The sequence below is a fragment of the Acanthaster planci genome, linkage group LG09 (genome assembly GCF_054643075.1).
Source record: "Acanthaster planci isolate LZ-2023a linkage group LG09, COTS_SCS, whole genome shotgun sequence".
In the NCBI taxonomy this organism is placed as follows: domain Eukaryota; kingdom Metazoa; phylum Echinodermata; class Asteroidea; order Valvatida; family Acanthasteridae; genus Acanthaster; species Acanthaster planci.
Window position 1 is genome coordinate 16,146,573 of NC_141785.1, and position 21,961 is coordinate 16,168,533.

The following is a 21,961-nucleotide window of genomic DNA, read 5'->3' on the forward strand; positions in this document are numbered from 1 at the left end:
TAAGGGAATAAATACTGGTATGTGCTTTGCTGGTAAGACCGGCTCAGGAGAATGAACGCTGAAAATGCCCGAACAGCATGCATGGTCACGTCCATTCTCCTCAAGACTAGCCAAGCACATATTTTTCCCATTCATGAATCCCTTTTTTTTTTCAGAGGGTAGTCATATGCCAGCGTGTGATTTACGCAGCAGACACTATCACTTCTCAGCGGGCATTATCAATTGTTAACGCACAGTCACATGACACATTTTGACCAATAGGAAGAGAAAAACTGTCCCAGGTATTTACGAATTAAGATTTCAATACCCAAATTACATGTTACCGGTACAAATGAAATAATCCCCAAATTACTCAGAAAATGCTGTCAATTTCAACCACAAATACAAACTGTATGGCCTACAGGTACATGATAAGACAAATTTTGTAACAGATCAAAGAAAAAAAAACAAATTACAGGACCAAGGCTTATATCATGAACTAGTCATCAGATCTTCCACAGATCACTAATTGCTGTGGTGACCATCATCAGTTACATGCAAGTTTGGATATGGAGAGTAGGTCCGGGTTTTTAGTTTTGCATGTATGCACCAATTTAAAAGTTTCCTATCATGAAACTCTCAATGGCACAGGCCATCTCAAAATAAAACATGTATATAAAAAACATGGACTTGTTTGAACACACACACACCCTCCCACACACACCCCCCAAAAGTACTTGTAACGATTCAGAAGTGTTATCAGTACACATATTGGCTTTTCTTTACTGACACAATGCAAGCACTTTGAACACCCAAAAGACAGGCAGAAATCACATGACTTTATCACTCATACACGGTACGTGTCCTTTCCCTGTGGTGCCTATTCTGTTGACACTACATGTATAAGTATGTATGTACTGCTGCATATACATGTACATGTACCGGTACGCAAACACTGGTACCCATATACCAGTTCATGTACATGTACATGTACATGACCACAAACCATGCAATATGGCAGCTGGCCACACGCAGGACAGCATGCACTGCAGGACTGCTGAAAGTTCACCACAACACCTATTTCCCCAGTACCCCGCAGTACTACACCTAGGCTACTGTAACCATTATGTGTGACCTTAACAAAGTACAAGGTCTTGTGAGTGCCAGGTTTATACTGCTAGCTACCACAACCTGTATGAAAACAAAACCTCTTCAATGCAGTACCACATCAGATCCTGCCTGTACTGTGAAGCCTAGTGCAAAAAAAAAAAATGGTTGAATGCACGTGAACGTGATTTGGTATCACAACCGATAGCATGCTTGGTTCCCGCTACATGTACATTTATAAAATACTTGTCAAAAACTGTTCGGGAGTAAGGCCAAAGCAGCTTGCAAATACTCTCCATCTGGTGACAATGGCAACAGACAGCTTTACTTTGCACTGGATGCTAAGCAAAAAATAGCTGCCCAAAAGAGAAGATAGCACATGTGGACGAATGCATGCAGACGGTATGCAGCAAGATGTGTCAGATGATACCTGTAGATAGATGTATCCAGTACCGTGCATAGACTAAATACCTTCATAAATCATGTGTGTCATTATGCCCTGTGTAACCTGATTCATCATTCTCGGTGCTCTTGGGCAAAAATCAAGAAATTTCCTGAAATTTTGTGCAGATATTAAACAACCAATACATATGTACATTAATTAGGGTTAGAGGGCATAGCATCCCCAGCGGTTGTGCCGGTGCTTTCCTAGAAATTTTTTTTTTTTAATCATAAAATTGTTTTTCTTGTCAGCAAATTTCACTACGGGTAAATTCAGACATGGCAAATGTTGATCTGCATTTAATTGAATTTGGGCCGAGTTTAGACAAGAAGCATAATCCAAAACATGCTCTCACTCAGACAAGGAAGTTACGCAAGCACCACCCGGCGTACCACACCAAAAAGTGGCTCAAGTTGACCCACTGCGGTAACGCAACGTTTACGCACCTCCAGACCTGACGGAAGTTCGACGAAAAGCGCGCTGGCAGGAAAAATGCAGCCTCAGAATACCGTTCCTTCCTCCATGCATCAACGCAGCAGATAGGTTGGCTGTCAAATATACTATTCCTTGAGCAGGCTTATTCAAGATGGCACATCCATGCAGACAATGCATGTCATGGTTTACTTCGGTGTCAAAGTCAAAATACAGTTCATTGTTACAGCATGGCGCTGTAAAGCACGGAGCAAAATTGAGCATCAAGTTTTGGCAAAAAGCCGAGTCAAGTCTGCGGGTCAAGTCGTTTTAAAAATGGTCTTTGTGAAATCTGGAGAAGTGTTACATCGGTAAGCGCTTGCCTAAACCAACACCCCTCTCAACTTTGTCTTGAAAACAGTCTACAATGTATGCAGCAACTAGCACATGCGTAGTTATCCTGGCAAAAAAGGGTTCACATCAGAAACTTGGATTAAAAACAAAGCACTCGCAGGGTATATAAAGTGGGTACGTCCCCTGCGACGTTGTGTATATGGGGACATAAACGTAACTTCTTTTGCATGGTAATTTATTCGTAGTGTAAGTTAAAAAAAATTTCACAGCCGATCAAAACACCAGAATCAGTCAACGGTATTTTTAATTAAGTCACTTCAGTATATATGCATGTGTCTCTGCCCAGTACGCTGCATTGTGATGGACTGGTAGCCTATGCATCGGGTCAAACTGAATAAACTACACCAGGAAGTAAGGTCAGTTTGTCCACATATTATTTTGCGGCTCCTTGCTGCGGGGAGGGGAGGAGATGCTTGTCTTTGGCACAACTTACACTAATCCATCGATTTTTGGGAGTCCAAGTTGCACCAACTTACATGTACATGTAGTGCCGTAACTTACGCCACCTCAGGTAGATTAGAGCGTTCAGACAGAGGGGTAACTTAATATTTTCCGATCATCCCCTACTTGACACCTGAACATACCCTGATGGTCTGTCTGCAATTTGTAATTCACCCATGTAATGATGTAGTGAGCATGAACATGTAGTGTCAGGCCAGATGACCTTGTATACTGCTGCCTCACTCCCTAGGAAGCTTATTAAAACTCCACAGCGCAAATAAATGGTTTTCACGAAAGAAACAAAACAAAACAGGGGTCTTAGCAGGATGTAGGCTAATGTGGCAGGAAGTAACAACAATGGCAATTATTTAATAGGCAAGATGGATGACAGCAACAGTATCAGTACAGTACATGTATGTGCATGTACATGTACACCACAATAAGAGCATTTATCCTGGGCTGTCAGCTCCTGAAAAGCAACGCTCCCTGTTGCTCCTCAGTCTATCAATTTTACACATTTTATACAGTCCACAAGGTCAGTAAATCCTTCGCATAATGGTAGGAAAACTCAACCATGATTTCTTTTTCTTTCTTTTTTTTGTCGTCGGTACTTTGGGGTTGACTTCAGCTGACTCATGAACCATAATCCAACATAGGATTTTTCCTTTGAAATTGATACTGGCAGGATTCTGGTTGGTTTTTAGTATATTGCCAAAGGTAGGTTTTATAGAAATGTGGCACAATATACTACATTTGCACGTGAGAAAAAAATATAATTGGAATATTGCAGTATAATTTTACCTGGTTAAAGTTCAGGCTCCAATTTCTTTTGTTTTGTCTTCCAAACCAATCACATATTTTTCTAACTACACACATGTACGTGAATAGAATCATGAAACGTCACCATTAGCCCTGTACTGTATGTAAACTCACTACAGAACAAATTTTGTATGTGCAATCATGTAAAGATAGAAACATGCACAAGTGTTTGTACATGTAAATGTGCCAGCACAGGTCTATAGATGATATATCAAACAAACTTATCAAGCACATGACCTGTGCTGTGCACCCAAATAATTTTACAGTACCCCCCCGGGGTAAAATTTAAAGGCTAATTTACAACGAAACACACTGGCTTTAAATGAGTTTCCCACCTTCACAAACGTTTATGTGTGGTAAATGAAATAAGAGTTTTACAAAATTCAACTTTCTATTCTAATTACTGAATTCAACGACATTTATTTTTCCAGCTAATGATGGGTACTGTCATGCACAGTTGAGTGGGCCTATATTTGTACAGTATCAGCACAATATAAATGTTCCCTTATTCTTACAGATGGGTCAATAGGGAGACATTTTGTGGTATATTTTTCGACCTTAGGGAGACATCGGTCATTAGGGGGACATTTCAATGTCTCCCTAATGCCCAAGCTACCAGAAGGAAGCCGAATTTTACCATCCAAATTTCGAGAGATGATAGATTAGGATTAGGGTTCAGATCAGATTAGGGAATATTTAATTATGGGACAGTAAAGTTTGTGCACGTTCTTATGGGAATGTCTCCCAAGTGACCCATTTTCGGTAAACAGTATTATTATTGTTATTAAATGTGGGAAAACTGTGAGAACAAATTGTAATATTAAGACAGTGACACAATGTAAAAGTGGAAGTTAAGCATGCTTTGTAAATTTGTTCAAAACGAACAAAAAAATGACTCAGCGAATGGCCAATGCGCCAACAGACTGTTAAAAATGAACACAGACATCGCTCCGGAATGGACAGACCAGGGTGACTGACAAACAACAAAGGTCAAGGACAACGGCATCATACTGAGAATGAATGAATACTGCAAGGTACAAAGTAGCCAGTCACGATCCTAAAACTGTCACTGCTTCTCACTGTCTCTTCTCTACATGTACCGGTACATGTAATGCGCAGATGGGCAGATGGGTGTTGGTTGGCAGCTGTCTGAGGCACCCCTTGTATGTCATTGACTGGTGTTAATCGGAGTGCCTCTTCGGGAAAGCAGTGCTATGCATTGGTCAGATTTTACCATCATTAAAAGATGACATAGACTAATAGATTGAGAAAAATGAGAATTGTAGGCTGAACAGTGAATGACTAACATACAGGTACATGTATATGGTTCCTGAAACCCACTTTAAATTTGCCAACAGAGGATTACATGAATTATATGGGTACACATGTACACAGTATGCTGTAATCTGTAGGTTCTATTCACCTGTGCATCACATTTGGTATTGATTATAAATGTACCAGTGCATGTACATGTAATACATGAGACAATGCTGTCTAGAAAAGAAGTCATTGACAATTAGTATTGTTCTTAAATTCCAGGGTAGGAACTTTGCAGAAGCATCAGAGGCAACTGCCTTGATGCCCCAGGTCTTGCCTTAATGCTCACTGAAATGTCCCCAAGGACAAGTTGATTTTGTGCCCTTTGCAAATGAGAAATTGCCTTGCCCTTTCAAGAACAAAGTTCCTGCCCTGAAAATCCAAGTATTAAAGCCAAATTTCAAACCGGACTGTCATATGTATGGCATTGTAAAAAATGTCACAATGATAACGTCGGCGCAAACGGACAGCTGTGCTGGCCAAACTTTCAACACTTCTCAAGTGTGGCTATCACCCAAAGCTGCATCACCAATATCGATCTCAACAAACAATGTCAACAATGAAAAATCAATGGACGATCTACTAAAACACATGAGGATGGAATGCCAGAAAGTGCCACTGACATTTGTGAAACTTTCAACAATTTCTCTTCATGTACAGTGGAATGCCGCTATACTGAACACCGCTCTACTGAACATTCGGCTGTACCAAACATTGTCCTTGGCTCCCAATAATTTGTGCACAAAACCTATCCAACACTATGCAGTTGCCATTTGTAATTCCCGAACGTCAACTTGATGAACAGTCGATTTTTATGTTGGAGAGTGACAAGTGGCCACTAGTTGTTGAAGAGTTAATTGTAAATAACTAGCGGAGAAACTGGGTACATTGGTCCACACATGTTCAAAGTCCTCTTCTAATGATGGTCAGGGCAGGCACGGTTAATCTGCCAATGGAATTGAATGGACACTGGTTTTGCGACTCCGCGTGATCGATCGGGTGCCGAAGAAAACCGCATGCGCATTGTGGCATTGCACCAACATTAGTCTAAAGAGGGCGCTGCTGATACACAAGCTACCGAAATTCGCCACGGCATGCATCAGAGATAGATCCTGAGTGGTAGCATCGTGACTTTTAGGATAAACTTGAAATCAATTTTGTAACTTAGGATTTAATAAAGAAACAAAAATAATTAACAGATACATTTTTAGAAATCATAAACGTGAATGCAATGGCAAAACATCACGAAAACAGTGAACCATGGTATCACAAGAGGGTGCACTTCAGTTAGACAAGAGAGGGCGCTACTCAACATGGCAACGAAACGTTCGGCAGTAAATTTCGCTATACCAAACGACCGCTGTACCGAACATTCAGCGTGGAGCCGGCATGTTTGTTACGGGAGCGTTCTACTGTACTTGCCCACAGTTCAGTTTCAATGACTTTTTGGGTGGTCTTTGCTTTAAATGTTTTCCACTTATTACACAGCATCCAACAGAAATCTCCAAATTTTCAAGCAAAAATGAACTTGTAATCAATATCACATATGGTAATTTGACATACCGCTAAGCTGCTTTATGCCCAGCACATTACGTATGTATGTATTCTACTTGACAATTCAATAAAATATGGCCTAGTATAAACATGGTTCATCATTGAAACCTTGTGATCAATACAATGCATTTTCACAGTCCTCTCTCTGTATTTGTCACACAATGAAACAAAAGACAAACATTTATCCCTCCGCAACAAAAACACAGAAGCTGCCCAAATAATCAGGCGTTTTCCCCCAAAACAAGCAAGTTTCCCAATCCTGAGCGCATCTTACAACTTGACAATTTCCCACTACAAACAGCACCTCTGTACACAACAAAGTCCATCTGAGGACCCTCTTGAGGCCACTTACTTTCTCAATGCAGAGCACAATCAAAATCTTCTTTTCCTCTCTCGTGAATTGCTCAGATTACAGCCTAAGCTTGTAGAACATTCTTCCATCGGGCCCAATGATGACCGACAGCTGGAACCTATGCAACTACTACATGTACTTTTAATTTTCCCAACTCCATGTTTGAACAGGGTCTCCATCTCAAACCCTAGTATTTGACCCACATCAGTTACATGTACCAGGATATCCTTGTACATTATATTCACCCCTGACATATCAGTATACTATTTCACAGCGTACAACTACACTCACCCACAACCTTTTTTTAGCTTAGCAAATGCCTTACCGTTTTCACTTGTGACTGGTACATTGGGGTTTTGGCCCTGGGCAGTAGGGTCTTTGTCTTCACGTAAATTCTTCTCCTTCTCTTCCTGGTCCATGTTTAAAGACCTGTAAGTAATAACAGTAAAACAAAAGGCTTGCATCAAGAAAAATGACACAAACATTATTATCACTTCCCAGTACATGTAGGAATACATGCAAGCACTCGAGGTGTAGGAACACATGCAAGCACTCGAGGTGTAGGAATACATGCAAGCACTCGAGGTGTAGGAATACATGCAAGCACTCGAGGTGTAGGAACACATGCAAGCACTCGAGGTGTAGGAAGACAAATGTAATGTTTTCAGTGCATGGAACTTGGGTAAAGTCACCTTGCCCAAGTTGAAATCATTTGGTTTCAGGCTCAAGTCTCTCCAGCCATGGCTCAAGCCATGGGTACATGTACTCTGGTCGAGTCTCAAGCAGCTTACATGTACATTGTACATACAGGTCAAATTTTGAGCCAATCTGGTTGAGTTTCAAGTCCTTCAGGTCAAGTCTCAAGACGCACATACATAATTCTGATCAAGTTTAACGTGTCCCCCTCCCTGTCATGTTTCAGGTAACTCTGGGCAAGTCTTAAGTGGTTTAGGTCAAGTCTCAAGACAACTAGGTCAAGTCTCCAAAGAATGTACATTTTCCCATTAGTCCCGACCACCAACTTCACAGTGGCTCACTGGGTTTGAAATCAAAACATCGGACAGTTACCCTAAAACTGGCTCATGCTGTTCCAATATCAAACCCTGTCAGGCAAAGATCCTGCACAGCAACAAGGGGCACTGCCTCCTACTCCCTGCTCCGAATTAGCCAACTTCATAGTGGCTCTCTCTAGACACAGTCATGACCTCTCATGACATCAAGTGACCCCAGCTTGGCTGCATGACCTCACAACAGGTGAGTTCTTTGAAAAGCGGAACAACACACAACTTGACCACAACAAGCCTCCTATGGAGCAGGATGTAATTGGAATTTCTGTATGCACTAGATAGCCACACGTAAGCTTAATATAAAAAATATTGTACATGTACCAGTACATGTACCTTGCCATAAAGGCACACACTTTTTATGGGTTCTAAGAGATCAAAACCCTGACAGAGGAGAACCAAAGAACCTTCCACTCAAGATTCCCACAACTTGAAAGGGCTTTGCATAATTGTCATTTTACAACTGTGTATAAAGATACTTTGCAACCACAGTTAACTTCCCGCAAAATCAGACTGTGGCTGGCATCAATATCTAGCAGTAGCATGGGGCAGAGAAGCTCAAAGGAAATGTTGGGAGGAGACCAAATTTTAGACTTTATTGGTTTTTAAAGGAAAACTTAGAGTCCTGAACTTACCAGACTGTAACAAAAAATGGGCCCCCAGTTCCAATACAATGTAGTCCACATTTTACTGGAAACATTCTTACACAAAGCAACAGTAATTCCACAATTTTCAAATGGTATTGAACCAATTTACTTTGGTAAAACAGCACAGACAAAAACAATGAATTTTGTCGACCATTCCCTCTGCTTTAAACATAAACATGCAAAGCAAGAATTCTTATAAATGCATACTACGTATTAACAAACCAGTGTTTAATGAAGAACTCAAGGCAAAAAAAAGCAATCCCTTGAAAACAAAAAGTCCACAACTGCAAGTTACATGTATGTTATCAATACTTTAAACGATCGGCTAAACTCAAGGAAAGCACACATGTACATGTACATGTTCTCTTCACAAAGGAGTTTACTTTTGTGCTGTCACTGTGTTAGCAACATGAGTTGTTGGAGTACTGGCTCACAGGAATGAAACCTGACACTTGCTCAGAACTCCAGATCAACTGCGACACTCTTGTCGGGGATGACATGATATCATTTTAGCCTGGCCAGATGAGGATCTTTGCATGTCTGACGGCAGCTGCTGCAGGGTTCCACTGGCTACTTCCAGATGCTCTTTGCCTCACAGTACCGGACATACCTGTAGCCGGTTACCCAGAGAGCAAACTCTCTTCCAGAGGAAACTGCATGAGAACACTTTTTACAGGACTTTCCCTGGAAGTGAGCCAAGTATTTTAAATCCACAAGAAAACAGGATGAGAAAATGGAAGTGCAAGTATGTAAACGAAGTAGATCAAGATGAAACTCAGTCGGAGTTGGGTATGTGAACACATTGTTTTGTTTTGTTCTTCAGAATACACGAGCAAATGCGCCCAACAAAAGTTTTGGGCAGTATCACAGTTCTCTTTGCTGAGTAAACTTCGATTCTCAAAACATTTTACCGGTACATTGGTTACCACCAATTCTTTAACCCCAACCTCCCTCAATCCTCAAAAATCATAATGCTGGTTTTTGATGATTTTGCAGGATTGAGGATAAATAGCAATTGAAGCAAACGATGATTTTGGAGGATTGAGGATGAATGATATTGAGTCCTATAATGATTTAGGAGGATTGAGGATGAATGATATTGAGTCCTATAATGATTTTGGAGGATTGAGGATGAATGCATTTTTTTGAAGTATAGCAATTTGATGATTTTAAAGGATTGCAGATGGTGCCAAGCAATTTGGGCTTAGGGGGTTAGGGTTAAGAGTTATGACCAGTATTTTAGCTACAATTTGAAAGGTGAGAGTGCAAAATGAAAAACAGGGAGTGCAATCTTGTAAGAGTCCAAAATCAGAAGCAGGCAACACGAGAGCACAGCGCAAAGTCCCTTACGCCAGGGATCCAGGGCCTGTGCCAGGGCCCTGGAAGTTCGGGCTCTTTTAGATGCTCTCGTGGGGTTTCTGATGAATTTCTGACATTTTTTTCATGAGAGTTTTGCCTTTTTCAAACAAAAAAAAAACAGCTTTTAGAAATAAACTTAAATTGTAAAACCTTCTGCAATTGGTGTTTCTTACAGTGTGATTAAACAGCCCTGCAACAAAGACGTGACTAATGACAAACACCTTTGAACAGATTTCTTAAAACCACTTTATTTTGTTTTCAAAAAAATGATTTGCAGGTAATGCAGGTCAGTAAAGTATATAAAGTTGGCGTATTAGCCACACCGGCGTATAAGCCACACAGCATTGCTGACATTGTCACGTATATGCAAGTCATCACACATGCTGCACTGCTGAAGCACTATGTACTGTACATGTACTGTACATGTAGAGTAAAGTACAGTCCCTAACGTGGCACACCCCGACTTTCACTTGACTTTCCACAAACAGTGTCGCCGGCCAGCAGCTTGGGCTAGACTGTGCTGAGGCACAGCACAGCGGGGCGTTTAGTGATTTCATTTTTCAAATGTTGGTCTACATGTACAAGCTGCTCAGAGTATAAGCTGCAGGGACACTTTCTGGTTACTGCCATTGATATTTGAGAAGCCATCTGCAAAGGTTGACAAAAATGTACTAGTTCACATCTTAAAGAAAAAAGATTTGGTTGTCAATCAGCGAGGAGCAGGTCTGGCTACATGTACACGTATCTCTGTTATATGTAAGCAATGCCCAAGAGAAATTATCAGAAACAGAACACAACATCTACAAGTATTTCCAACCAAATAAACAACCAGTCAGGCTTTACAGAAGGAGATATTTTCACAGGGTGTTTGAGGCAAGTCTCACAAAGTTCTCCTTCAGGAACAGTACATATGCAAAAGGACCGCAAGAGACCTTTACATACATGTACGCGTATGAGAAACAGCTTGACCTCGGGGGCTGTGATTTTTGGACGCATCTCCTCTGAATATGACCTGCTCCAGTGCAGGTCATTCTTTGCACAGGTAGGCCTGTAGGCCTGGACTGCAAGGATCTGCATCTCAATCAGAAAGACAGGAATATTATGCTAATGCCAAATATCTTCATCCACTGTTCTACCACCAGGTTGACCTTCTGCCATCCGCATAGATAGATGACCTGGCTTTAATTAACGACAAATTTGGGGACCCTCTTTTGCATGTTTCCTTGGGGGAAAGGGTGTATGCATCTTAGGTTCAAGAGTTAGTTTAGGGTGTTTTTTTTCAATTACACGTGCGTATGCTGTACCTGCTGTAATCCACAGCTCTTCTAGTAACTATTGATGAAATTATGACTTTCCCATACACTAAAAAATACACGTAGAAAGGGTTTTATTGCACAGTCTATAGACTTATTAAATCATGGTACGTGTCGGGGGAAACTAAAAACCTACATGTAGGGTGAGAAACTGTTTAGACAAGCAGTAAACTAGACTCTAGTCAACTTCCAAATGTATCTCAGCTGTGATGGTCATTACATGTCTGTATCTGTCAGATCCATCCAGTGATATATACAGAGTACTGTGAACGCTGTATGCCTGCACAGATTTCATCAAAAGGAGACACACTTAGATTATTCTGAGATGCTGTAACCTGAGCTGTAGCAGCACTCCCTGTGACACTGCCTACTGATAAATTATGTGGTAAGATAAGATATTCATGCTCTGTTGACATGTGAGAGCCCAAAGGATTGAAGTTCCGCATCAAATCCAACTGGAGACTTTTTTTTCAGTGGTAACTATGGGGCTGAATGGAACGAATGAGATTTTTAAAAATCTCATGATTTTTGACGAATCTCTCTGAGCCACTTGAAAACTACATGTAAGGTCAAAATTATAAGGTCTGATTTTTTTTTGCCAGAAACTTGGCCAGGCAAAGGCAGAAAAGTTGTCACCTTTCTGAAAGAAACCGGTACAAATGAAAAGTCACAGGTGCTGGTACTGGCAACTTTAAGGTTTTCTAATTGACACGGAACAATTGGCATAACACAATGACATGTACTAACAGCTTGTATTAATTTGTTCCTCTTTGAAATGTAATGGGCATATGTTAACCCGAGGCCTAATCCCCTAGGGTGTATGTATAATCATACTGAAATTGGAGAATTTGGGACTGCTATGGAAGCATCAAGCATTCCCATCAGTACGCCTACTGCATACTGTATTAAATCCTCACAGAACTTTTCCTTGTTCACTGGAAATTTAGTGTGCATAATACATGAACCAGCGACGTGCAACGTATGGTACTTGTACCTGCTTACAAGTTCACTGGTGGGTCCGATTGTGATGAACACATTGACTGCCGCGCATAATTTCAATGAGGCATTCTCGTTTGCCAAGTGCCGTACGCATGCAAACATATTTGACAGGTACCTTTCATGGGTCTATTTGAACATGTACATCCTTCACACCGCCAGCAACATATTTCATTGTCTTCTTCGGTGATGCCAGTGTATTCAATTTACATACCAATAGCCTACAATAGTATACTCGTAGCGGCAGAATGACGTACACCTGTGACTATGAGTATACTCGTAGTCGGCAGTCAACGTGTTAAACCATATCCATGTACCGGTATGCTGCTTGATTACACAATGTCCATGTACAGTGTACCAGTACATGTACCAATATACATGAGCGACCTCACGTTACTTGGTACCTGGATGTACACCAGTGAACTGTCAGAGATGCCCCTGCACTAATGGACATGGGGCCCTACGGCTAACTGCTGCCCATAATTACATAAGGGTAATCAGTCCCCTGTTACGGGTAGGCAAAAACAAGCCTTTATTTTCCTCTGACCAGAAGCAGGAATAACATCCAGAAATGTCCAGCTTGTCTGCCAATACATTAACAAACATTTTCCAAGTTGGCATTTTCCCAATTGTGTACATGTATGCATTTTGGCATCTATCAATGCACACCATCTTTTTTCCAGAAATTACCCAACACTAAACAAAAATGAATCTTGTTTACATGCTGCAACCCGTTTAAAGAAGTTTCTTTACCAGCATGGCAGGATCCCGTAGGACCTTCAAGATATCTATGCCCCTTACATGCTAAAAGAATCATTTGCATATAGTACACAAACTGCGTTGGCTATCGAAACACTATGTACATAAATGCAACTTCTAAATACTGCATGAAAATAACTCCCTCTTTAAAACAAATGGGATAAATTTGAGCTTTCTCTGCAAACTTAAACTTTCATAAACTGCTGTGAAATTATAAGTAAACATAAGAAGGGCCTTCAAATAATATCAACACTTTAGTCAACATGCATGTATCAGGTACACCAAAAGTACCGGTACTCACAATTTAAGGCACCTTTCCATGCATGTGCATCTGTACATGTATGTACGTTGTTTGGGTGCATTGCGTATATGATGCATTCTTGCATTTCACTTTCACGGAGCACAAAAATCGACTCCATTAACATAACCCACATGTGCATTGCGTTCGGCCGTCAAAATCGCCCCGAAAGCAATTTTAACGGATACGCAATGCTTGGCGCAAGTGTTAACACACATACGGAAAGGCGTCTTTACTTGTCTCAACGTGTAGCACACTTACAGAAATCTACGATCTCTTTACGTCATATCGTGCATTTTCTAGATTTAAGCTACCAGTACATGTATTTAGTGATGCTTCAGACACAACTTATCTGGAGCTCAAAACTTGTCTATAGATGTTGGCAACCTCTGTACTACTGCCATATTGCAGCTTCAGTACTTGGTGAATATACCATATATAGAATTAATTTTGGATTTCTTTTTTGGGGGGGGCCCTGCCCAATGTGTATTGTAACACTGCATACTCAGTGTATGGCCCTGAAGGCTTGTGAAAAACCACAAGTGTACTCGGGGTGGGACTCGAACCCACAAACCTCCTGCAATAGTATGCAGGAAGTCGTGGATTTGAATCCCATCTGAGTACGCTTGAGGTTTTTCCCCAACCTTCAGGGGCATACACTGAGTATACAGTGTTACAGGTATAATACACGTCGGGGGTGGAAGGGGTGGAAATCCAAAAATAGTTCACATCTCCCCGGCGCGAATCCATCCTTTGAAACAGGTATTTAGAATTGTCAAGCAAATCTATACGAACCAATCTACAATCAGATCCCATCCTGTTTGTTTACTTTTATAACTATGCCTTCCTAAAATACTCTTCTCCCACACTGTATGCAGTGTACGGAGTGGAAGTCAATTGTTCGGGTCAAGATTACTGAGGTTTTCATTATTTTATCTTACAACCCCTTTGTAACCCCTTTATACACATGTTAATCTAGTTTGCGAGCAGTAGCAGAATTATTCAGCTACCAAAGGTGACCTCTGGGCATCTCCACGCTGCCCAACCAGCATGTCTGCTGAATACCAAAGTTCAAACTCCATTATTATTTAAAGTACTTCCAGGATTTTTAGATCTTTCCGGGGCTGGTTTAGGTTTTAAAACCTTTTTTTGCCATTTGTGGTATGCAGTCAAACTCAGTTCAAGTCCTGGACAAAACTTCAGTGGCCAATGCACTATTAGGAATCTATCTTACCACAAATGAACAAATTTTATGAAGTCTTAATTAATGCTGTTCAGGTTATAAACCAAAGACCAAGAGGGAGAGAGATGCCCTCCAAATCTTGTTATCAACTTCAGGTCTGGATTTGACTCTTTGAAAATAATGTTCTGAAGTTCCAAGCAATGCCCACATACATGTAAATGGCACAATTTAACGTACAATAGCAGGCTTACACATGTACACAAAATAAAGAATAGACAACAGATGTACATTTATCCCAAGTGTGAACACCAGAGAAGAGGATTTTATGAAATACATGTACAGACAGTATTGTGTTATTGTTTTAAATCCTAGTGATTGGGTGTGTAGTGCCCTCTAGTGGTCATGCCTAAGGGCGACTACAATACAGAATTATTGGTACGTGCTTACCTGAAGCTCCCATAGACAATGAGCAAGATGGAAATGACGAACGTCGACACTCGTGATGAGTCCACCATTGAGTAAGCCCTGTTGCAGGGAAAAGGAACAAGCAAATTTCTTAAAAGTCATACAGCAACAGATGACTTTTAACGGAGTGATTACATGACCAGAAACACAAGCTATTACCAACATCCGAGGACCAAACATACCTGTAACTGTAAAAGGTATCTTTTGTGTACTGGATACAAGTACATCTCAAGAATTCTGTGTGGTTCTTCCAGGTTCTATCAGATCCCCAGTGATTCTTAAAGTTGGCTTCATTTTTTTATAAACATTTTTTTTTTCATTTTAAACATTCTGCTAAGACGAAGCATCCTACACTTTAACATGCCTGGACATCCAATATCCACTGCTTTTATCAGCATGATCAAAGGTTGAGCTATAGATTACACACTCCCCTGAGAACGCTCAGCTGCAGAGACCAGAGCTCGAATAAGAAGAAAAATGAAGTGGCGTTCTGCAACTGGCAGACAAAGCCATTGGAGCCTAAGCTTTAATTGTATCCTGCTCTGTATTTTAAAAGTAAGATAATGGCATGAACAGGCTAAAACCTTATGGATAGCAGGACAGAGTTCAGAAAAAAAATAATCCCTTTTTCACTAAATGTCATAAACCGCACCTGTTATCTAGTGTAATCCCAAATTAGATTTCTCTTGCATATCTTTGACCTGTGATAAGATTTATGCTCTCAAAACACGCTTCCTAAAATACATGTATTGGTACATCAACAACCATCTACATGTACATGTACATTGAACACAGTATTAATCATTAACACTGGTCAGTTTTTAGGGGTCATTATGAAAGTTAGTAAAAATATAAATAAATCTCATTGAAAGTTTTCCCTAACTAATTTAACAGTCTTGCTCACAGCAGCATGGCAAGTGCGGGTACCGTTTACATGCAGGTGTCGTACTAAAATTACATGAATGTGACATATGACATTGAACTCAATCTTAAATTTGATTTCTGTTTGAGGTTTTGCACAAAAGGCACACAAACCGAACCTTGCTTTATTTTTTACAATTCCCCAACTTGAGTACATGTACCCAGCTGCTGAATGTCCTGATCAGGAAATTCTGTCTTCAGTCAAAAAGAAAGTTCCACAAAAAGATAAATCCACAACTACACTGTACGTCGTACAAAAGGAGACTTCGTGAGGGTAAGCATGTCATGTATCTAAATGAACTTGGTACCGGTAGGCTGTGCATACCGGTAGTGAAAGTTAGAGGCAAGAAAATTACTGGCAGGAAAATTACTTCCAGAATTTCCATGGCAACAGGAACTGGCAATTTTCCCCCCTGGACTGGAAATCCTGTGTTAAAAAAATTGTTGTATAATATCCTCTGTTCAGCTGCAACACACACACACACATGCACAATGTGTATTGTCGTAATACAAGATGACTCCAGTGATTTTGATGTCTGTAAATGTATAAATAGATTGTTTTGTAATGCCTCTTTAATTCAGCCGTATGGCTGTGAAAAGGCGAAACGTAATAAACCATGGTAATAACAAAATCAGACTGTTTCATCTATGTTTGGCATCTCAACATACACATGCACATGTACAATCAAAGAATTACAAAAGATGTTCACTACATGTACAATGTACATGTACATTGTATTTCCATATACTCTATTTGCAGTACACATACATGTACTTGAGTATCTTTTAAATTTCTTCTGGAAAATAACTAGATCTTTCACTTTTTTTGCTTTTGATGATTAGAGTGCAGATTTCTATGTAGGAAACACAGCTACGATAAACGATATGCCATAACTGCAAACAGCTCAGTACTGAAAGGATAATGCACATGTACATCCCCTTCACAGAGTTCAACTGTGTAGGAACTCCTTCAACACCGCAATGGATAATGAGTAACCTCAGCAAGCAGTTCAAGATTTTTAATGGTCACACCATTACACTCGATCGGTAATTATCATGTACATGTATGCGCTGTGAGGGCTAAAAGTTCAATTTAATTGGACTCACTTCAGAAATTATATGGTGTGAGATTCGTTCACCCAATTTAAATATGAAGTGTCAACCATAAACCAAAATATACAAGTACATGTGTGCTCTGAATGCAGAGACCTGAACTTCTCTCGGGATACATGTACAGGGCATAATTTTGTTAAGGATTTTTGCATAGCAGTTATTGCTATGCAATATTTATATTGCATAGTATTTTGCTACACATGCATAGTATTTTTTGTGAAAGTTGCACCTGTGCTTAATTAAGAAATCTAATTTTGTTTCACGGCTGTTTACTCAACATCAAGCTTTAACACAGTAAGTGATTAAAACAACCTGCGCAGAAGTATTTCAGGGTATGCACAAAATTAATGAGCTCGTCGCATGGATTTCCCAGCTAGTTTTGGGGTATTTATCACGATTCCCCGCGCTGCACACGTGGTCTTGAGTGCCGTACGCATACATGTATCTATCTTCGCTGATTTCCAGGCTAGTGTTAGCATAACATAATTCGCGTACAGGCAGTTTCCAAGCTAGCCAGGCCAAGGGTGGTGCCGGATTTACGTATTAATATGTGCTGTATGTCTCCTTCGGCCTGTGCGGCAGGAACCAGATACGTGTAGATATTACGTGTGCAGAATGAATACTAGCGGTACGGCTTAGGCGTATCCATACCTATTTGGTGTTCCTAACATTTGCACCACGGAGGACAGCAGCTGTGGCCTTGTACTTAGTACAATAGTAACTGTCGCTGTCAGCATCATTTTTCTCATTAAGAGAGGAAACTTTTACAAACTGAAACTGCATTGTTATTGGTGCTTTCTGTTTCTGTCTTGCATTTCCAAGATCTGACGGGTTGATTTTAAGCAATTTATGTGTCACAATTTAACACGATCCAGTCAGGATCAAGAAAATACATTGCAAGCGGTGAGTTAATGCATCGCAAACTGCCATGTGATACCAGAAAAATTATGCCCTGATGTATCTCATGGAGCGCAACTAACCACACACTAATTGGTCCAAACAGCATAGACTTGTATTTTTTTAAAAATCGAAGGCAGAATGTGTAAGACCAACTGTTACGGAAAGAGGCAACGTTTGCTTTCTTGCGCCAGCTAATTTCTTCATGTCACCTCATATGTGACCCACTCTGCGAAAAGGAGTCTTTCATCAGGATGCCAAACTGATACCGGTACATCAAAAGAAAAAGCTTTATTTTGATCTTTCAAATACAAACGAAAACTCAAAAAGGGGCTCTGGCAACTTAAGACTCCTTTTCCCAAAGTGGGTCACACATGTTCCGTGCAGGAATGCTTTTGCAGTGCAATCAGAGCAAGGACACTCCTTTGGTGGAAACTTCTGTACATGACGACAGGTTCACACGCTCTTGGCACTGGCTGCGCTGAGCCTCCGTAACAAATTTCTGGTGGAATGGACAGTCGCTGTGTGTATGCCGGGCGGCCAGATGAAATGATTCCCACCAAGCTGATCCTTCTTTTTGCAAGAGACAGGATGTTGCAAGTTGGGGTGAATACATGTACTTACATCCTAGACAACATTTTTTAATGATCAACGGAGTCCAGATGTAATGGCTAGTATGCATACCTCTTTGGTAAAGTGAAATGAGTTACACAGGCAATAATTTCAGTTGAACCTATGGAACAGAAGTACCGGGTACCTGATTGTAGCTCTTCAGTTTCGATCCCATGAAGCTTAGTTTTTCAATGTGATCCATCAATGTGTTTTTACATTTTTATGTTGCCGGCTGCTGGTCCAGTACCACTGCTTGTTCCATTACAAACTCTCTACAGCGGGGACAGTTTGGACATGTATTCAAGTGCTCAACAACTGTTCCCTTGCTTCATCATTTTTAAACTCAAAGAAACAACAGTAAAGAGGAGAAAATATCAAATGGGCAGCCAAATTTTTGAGAATAAATGGATCATGAATTAATCATTTCAATGAGGCCCCACCGAAGTAACATATCTTAATCACATTCATAACGTACATGTATATGGGTTATTCCACGAAGTTCGGGCACAGATTATGATGGCATCCCTTGTTACATCAGTGAAAATAAACATCTTTTTCCCTGCATGTGGATTCTAAATTGACATTGTTCTAAATCTTGCTAGGTTCTTGTAGTGGTGTGCTTCATCTTTGTTGAAGAATATGACTTAATCTGTTGTAATGTGAAAATAAAAGGCAATAAAAGTTACCGATATAACAAGGGACGCTGTCACAAACTGTGCCCGAACTTCATGGAATGACCCATATGCACGTGTATGCTTGATCAAACACAATACATAATTATACATGTATATGTTAAAGTCGAGAGCTTTCTGCGTTGCGGAAAATCTGCAAAAATCGCGGATTTGGGGGTAGAAAGCGGAAAAGGCAATTCTCGGTTACAAAAATAAATAAATCAAACAAATAAATATTTTTGATCGTTTCTGCACAATTAATCAAATAAATATGAAGTGATATCCAGTGATATCTGATAATACAATCCTCTAGGCCAACCTGTAGTGCATAGCAAGCTTCTAATGGTTAAGTGTGATCTGCCCCAACAGAAAAGAATAAAAGAGAAGTCAAAAATCCTTTGGACCTGTTTTTTGTAAATTTTGCAAGCTATGGTAGTTACACTGATGCCTTGATTTGTTCTTTATTAATTTACTACTGTACATGTGGAATGTTCAGGTATTACGCACATGTATATGAAAACTAAGGTTATGGTGCAAAGGTCCTTAGCTCTTGCCTCAACAACTCACTGAATGTACTGCACAGGAAGTGTTGAGCTCATCCTCAAGATTAAATTATGACTTGGAAGGCAGAGTTGTGCTTCCTAAAGAGTGAGCCAGCACCATGAGGCAAGCGCACTCTGTGAGCTCAACAACATCAACAATGGCTGACCAGCCACAGCAGATATCATTGCCCGTGTACATCCTAACTGTTTGGCCAAAGTGGGAGCCATTATTGCCAGAGTCACGCATGAGCGATCAATACACTAAATAAATCCTTGTGGTAGGCAGTGCACACACACACACACCACATGCCTGCCAAAATCCTTTGTTTGGGAGGATAACAATGAAAGGCTCCCGCAGTACATGTACCAGTATGCTTACATTGTGATCCATGCACAGATGTGATGACCCACTCTACGAAAATGACTCACACATCACCAGAGCCATCTGTGAGTTAAAGGTCTTTGAAAGAATGTTGCACAGTGTTTTTAAAAGCAATTGGAATCCTCAACATCATACCAAGCTCACTTCCACATCAAAATAAAGAGCTCAAATTCCTAATGTTATTTACAAAGTAAAACTCTGAAGTGGCTTCGCTGACTCGACGCTCCTTTTTGCACAGCTGGTCTGTGATCTGCAGCGGGGAAATGAATCGCAAGTTGGCAGAGCTGCTTCAGTAGCAGACTCTAAGGAAGCTTGCACCATTGAAATCAATGAGAATCGTTTTCATTTTTCACCCACACAATGTCCACTTCCATCAGGGTGCCTAGAGGATTGTATTATCAAAGCAAAGAGCTACGTACACGTAAGCTTGACTTTCTAATGCAAACTAAAAAACCCAGAAAATATGGCCTTGTTGCATTTTCACAGAATGGGTGAGTCAGGGTGGCAAGCTCAACTTTATGTGACCCATGTGCATCTCACTAAAAAAAGAGAGAGACTGAAATAAACTCACGTAATGTAATACATTTTTGTCACAAGGATAATTTCCATGCAACAGTAGTTAAATTTTGAAAAGGGAAAGAATTTCTCCATGTATTTTCATGATCACTTCATCTCCTGAACATTTACAATCGTATTTCCAGGCTGACTCACGAACAAGAAGCGGTACAGTTCTTTGTCCAAATTTGAAAGATGTTGTTCATATTCTTCTACACAGGAAAGAGACTTTTGTCTGCATAAAAAAATTATGTTGCAGTGCAAATAGATTATTTATGAGTTTCTGTTTTAAATTTTCCAAATTCATATCTCGAAAAATCTTTTTGAAAATTCATTTTGCTCAATAACTCAATGTGGATATTATCTGCACACAGGTGCTACTTCGTACATTGCTTCAGCATAAATTAAAACTTTTCTATAACTGGAATTCTAACAATACGGCACAAAAATTATATGCCATCCACCATTACTACATGTAAGGTTTATGCAAGCTACTGTCAAACAGTACATGTTCAGGGTCATGCCACATGTAATTACCGTCAGCAAGCGTCAAGGTTCATCAACAAATAATTCAAGCATTTTTGTGCAAAAATTGATGAGACACCTCTTTATCATATTCAACGCATCACATTTACCTAAAATGACATTTGAGTGTGGAAATTTGGGCCACAAAGTCGGCCCTACTTGTGCAGCCCGACTGGCCACCATCTTGTTTTTGCATGGATGACAAATAAATGAAAATAGCCGCCCCACTGATTGCGGAAAACGTTCAATAATTTGCCATTTTCCTTACACAATGGCAGATATAAGAGCCCCTTTAAGTAATATTGTAAAACCACTTTTGAATCTTCATAGGGTATTTTCGCTTTATTATTGATGCTAATTGTGTTGACGCTTGTTGACGCTAAATAGCATGACCGCATGTTGATTCGGCAGTTTAGGGTGCCTATCATTGAGGTCTGTTGCAGAACCTTGACTGTTGAGAAAAAAGTTTCATCGCGATGTCGTGAAAATACCTCAAGTTTTTCGAACTTTTCCCTCATTTTCAAAGGGGGATTTGAACCTTTATGTACCATAAATAAGAAATGACACGTTAAAAAAGGGAATCTCCATTGTTCAAAAAGCTAAATAAGCTTGACTTTTGAGATAATGTTGCGAAAATATAAAAATAGGCTCCTACATGACATGCATGCGCATGATTGTACAGCGTAGGCCTGATTATGGCACGCAGCGGCGCACAGCAATTCAAATGTCTGGAAGAGGGCTCTGAAAATGATTGTAAAACACAATTTTATAACGCGTGGACGTTGTAAAATGAAATTTGGGTAAGTGGTTTGTATATTTGCAT

At 40.2% G+C, this 21,961-nt stretch overlaps 1 protein-coding gene across 1 annotated transcript in view; it reads right to left on the reverse strand.

Moving 5' to 3' along the window:
* LOC110984869 (signal peptide peptidase-like 3) overlaps positions 1 to 21,961 on the reverse strand; it is a 48,459-nt gene that overhangs the window by 24,768 nt on the left and 1,730 nt on the right. Inside the window, exons 2-3 of the mRNA XM_022245454.2 lie at positions 14,903 to 14,980; positions 7,162 to 7,265 (exon numbers count right to left, since the gene is read on the reverse strand). Coding sequence (XP_022101146.1) covers positions 7,162 to 7,265; positions 14,903 to 14,980 — 182 coding nt within the window. The remainder of the gene's footprint in view (positions 1 to 7,161; positions 7,266 to 14,902; positions 14,981 to 21,961) is intronic.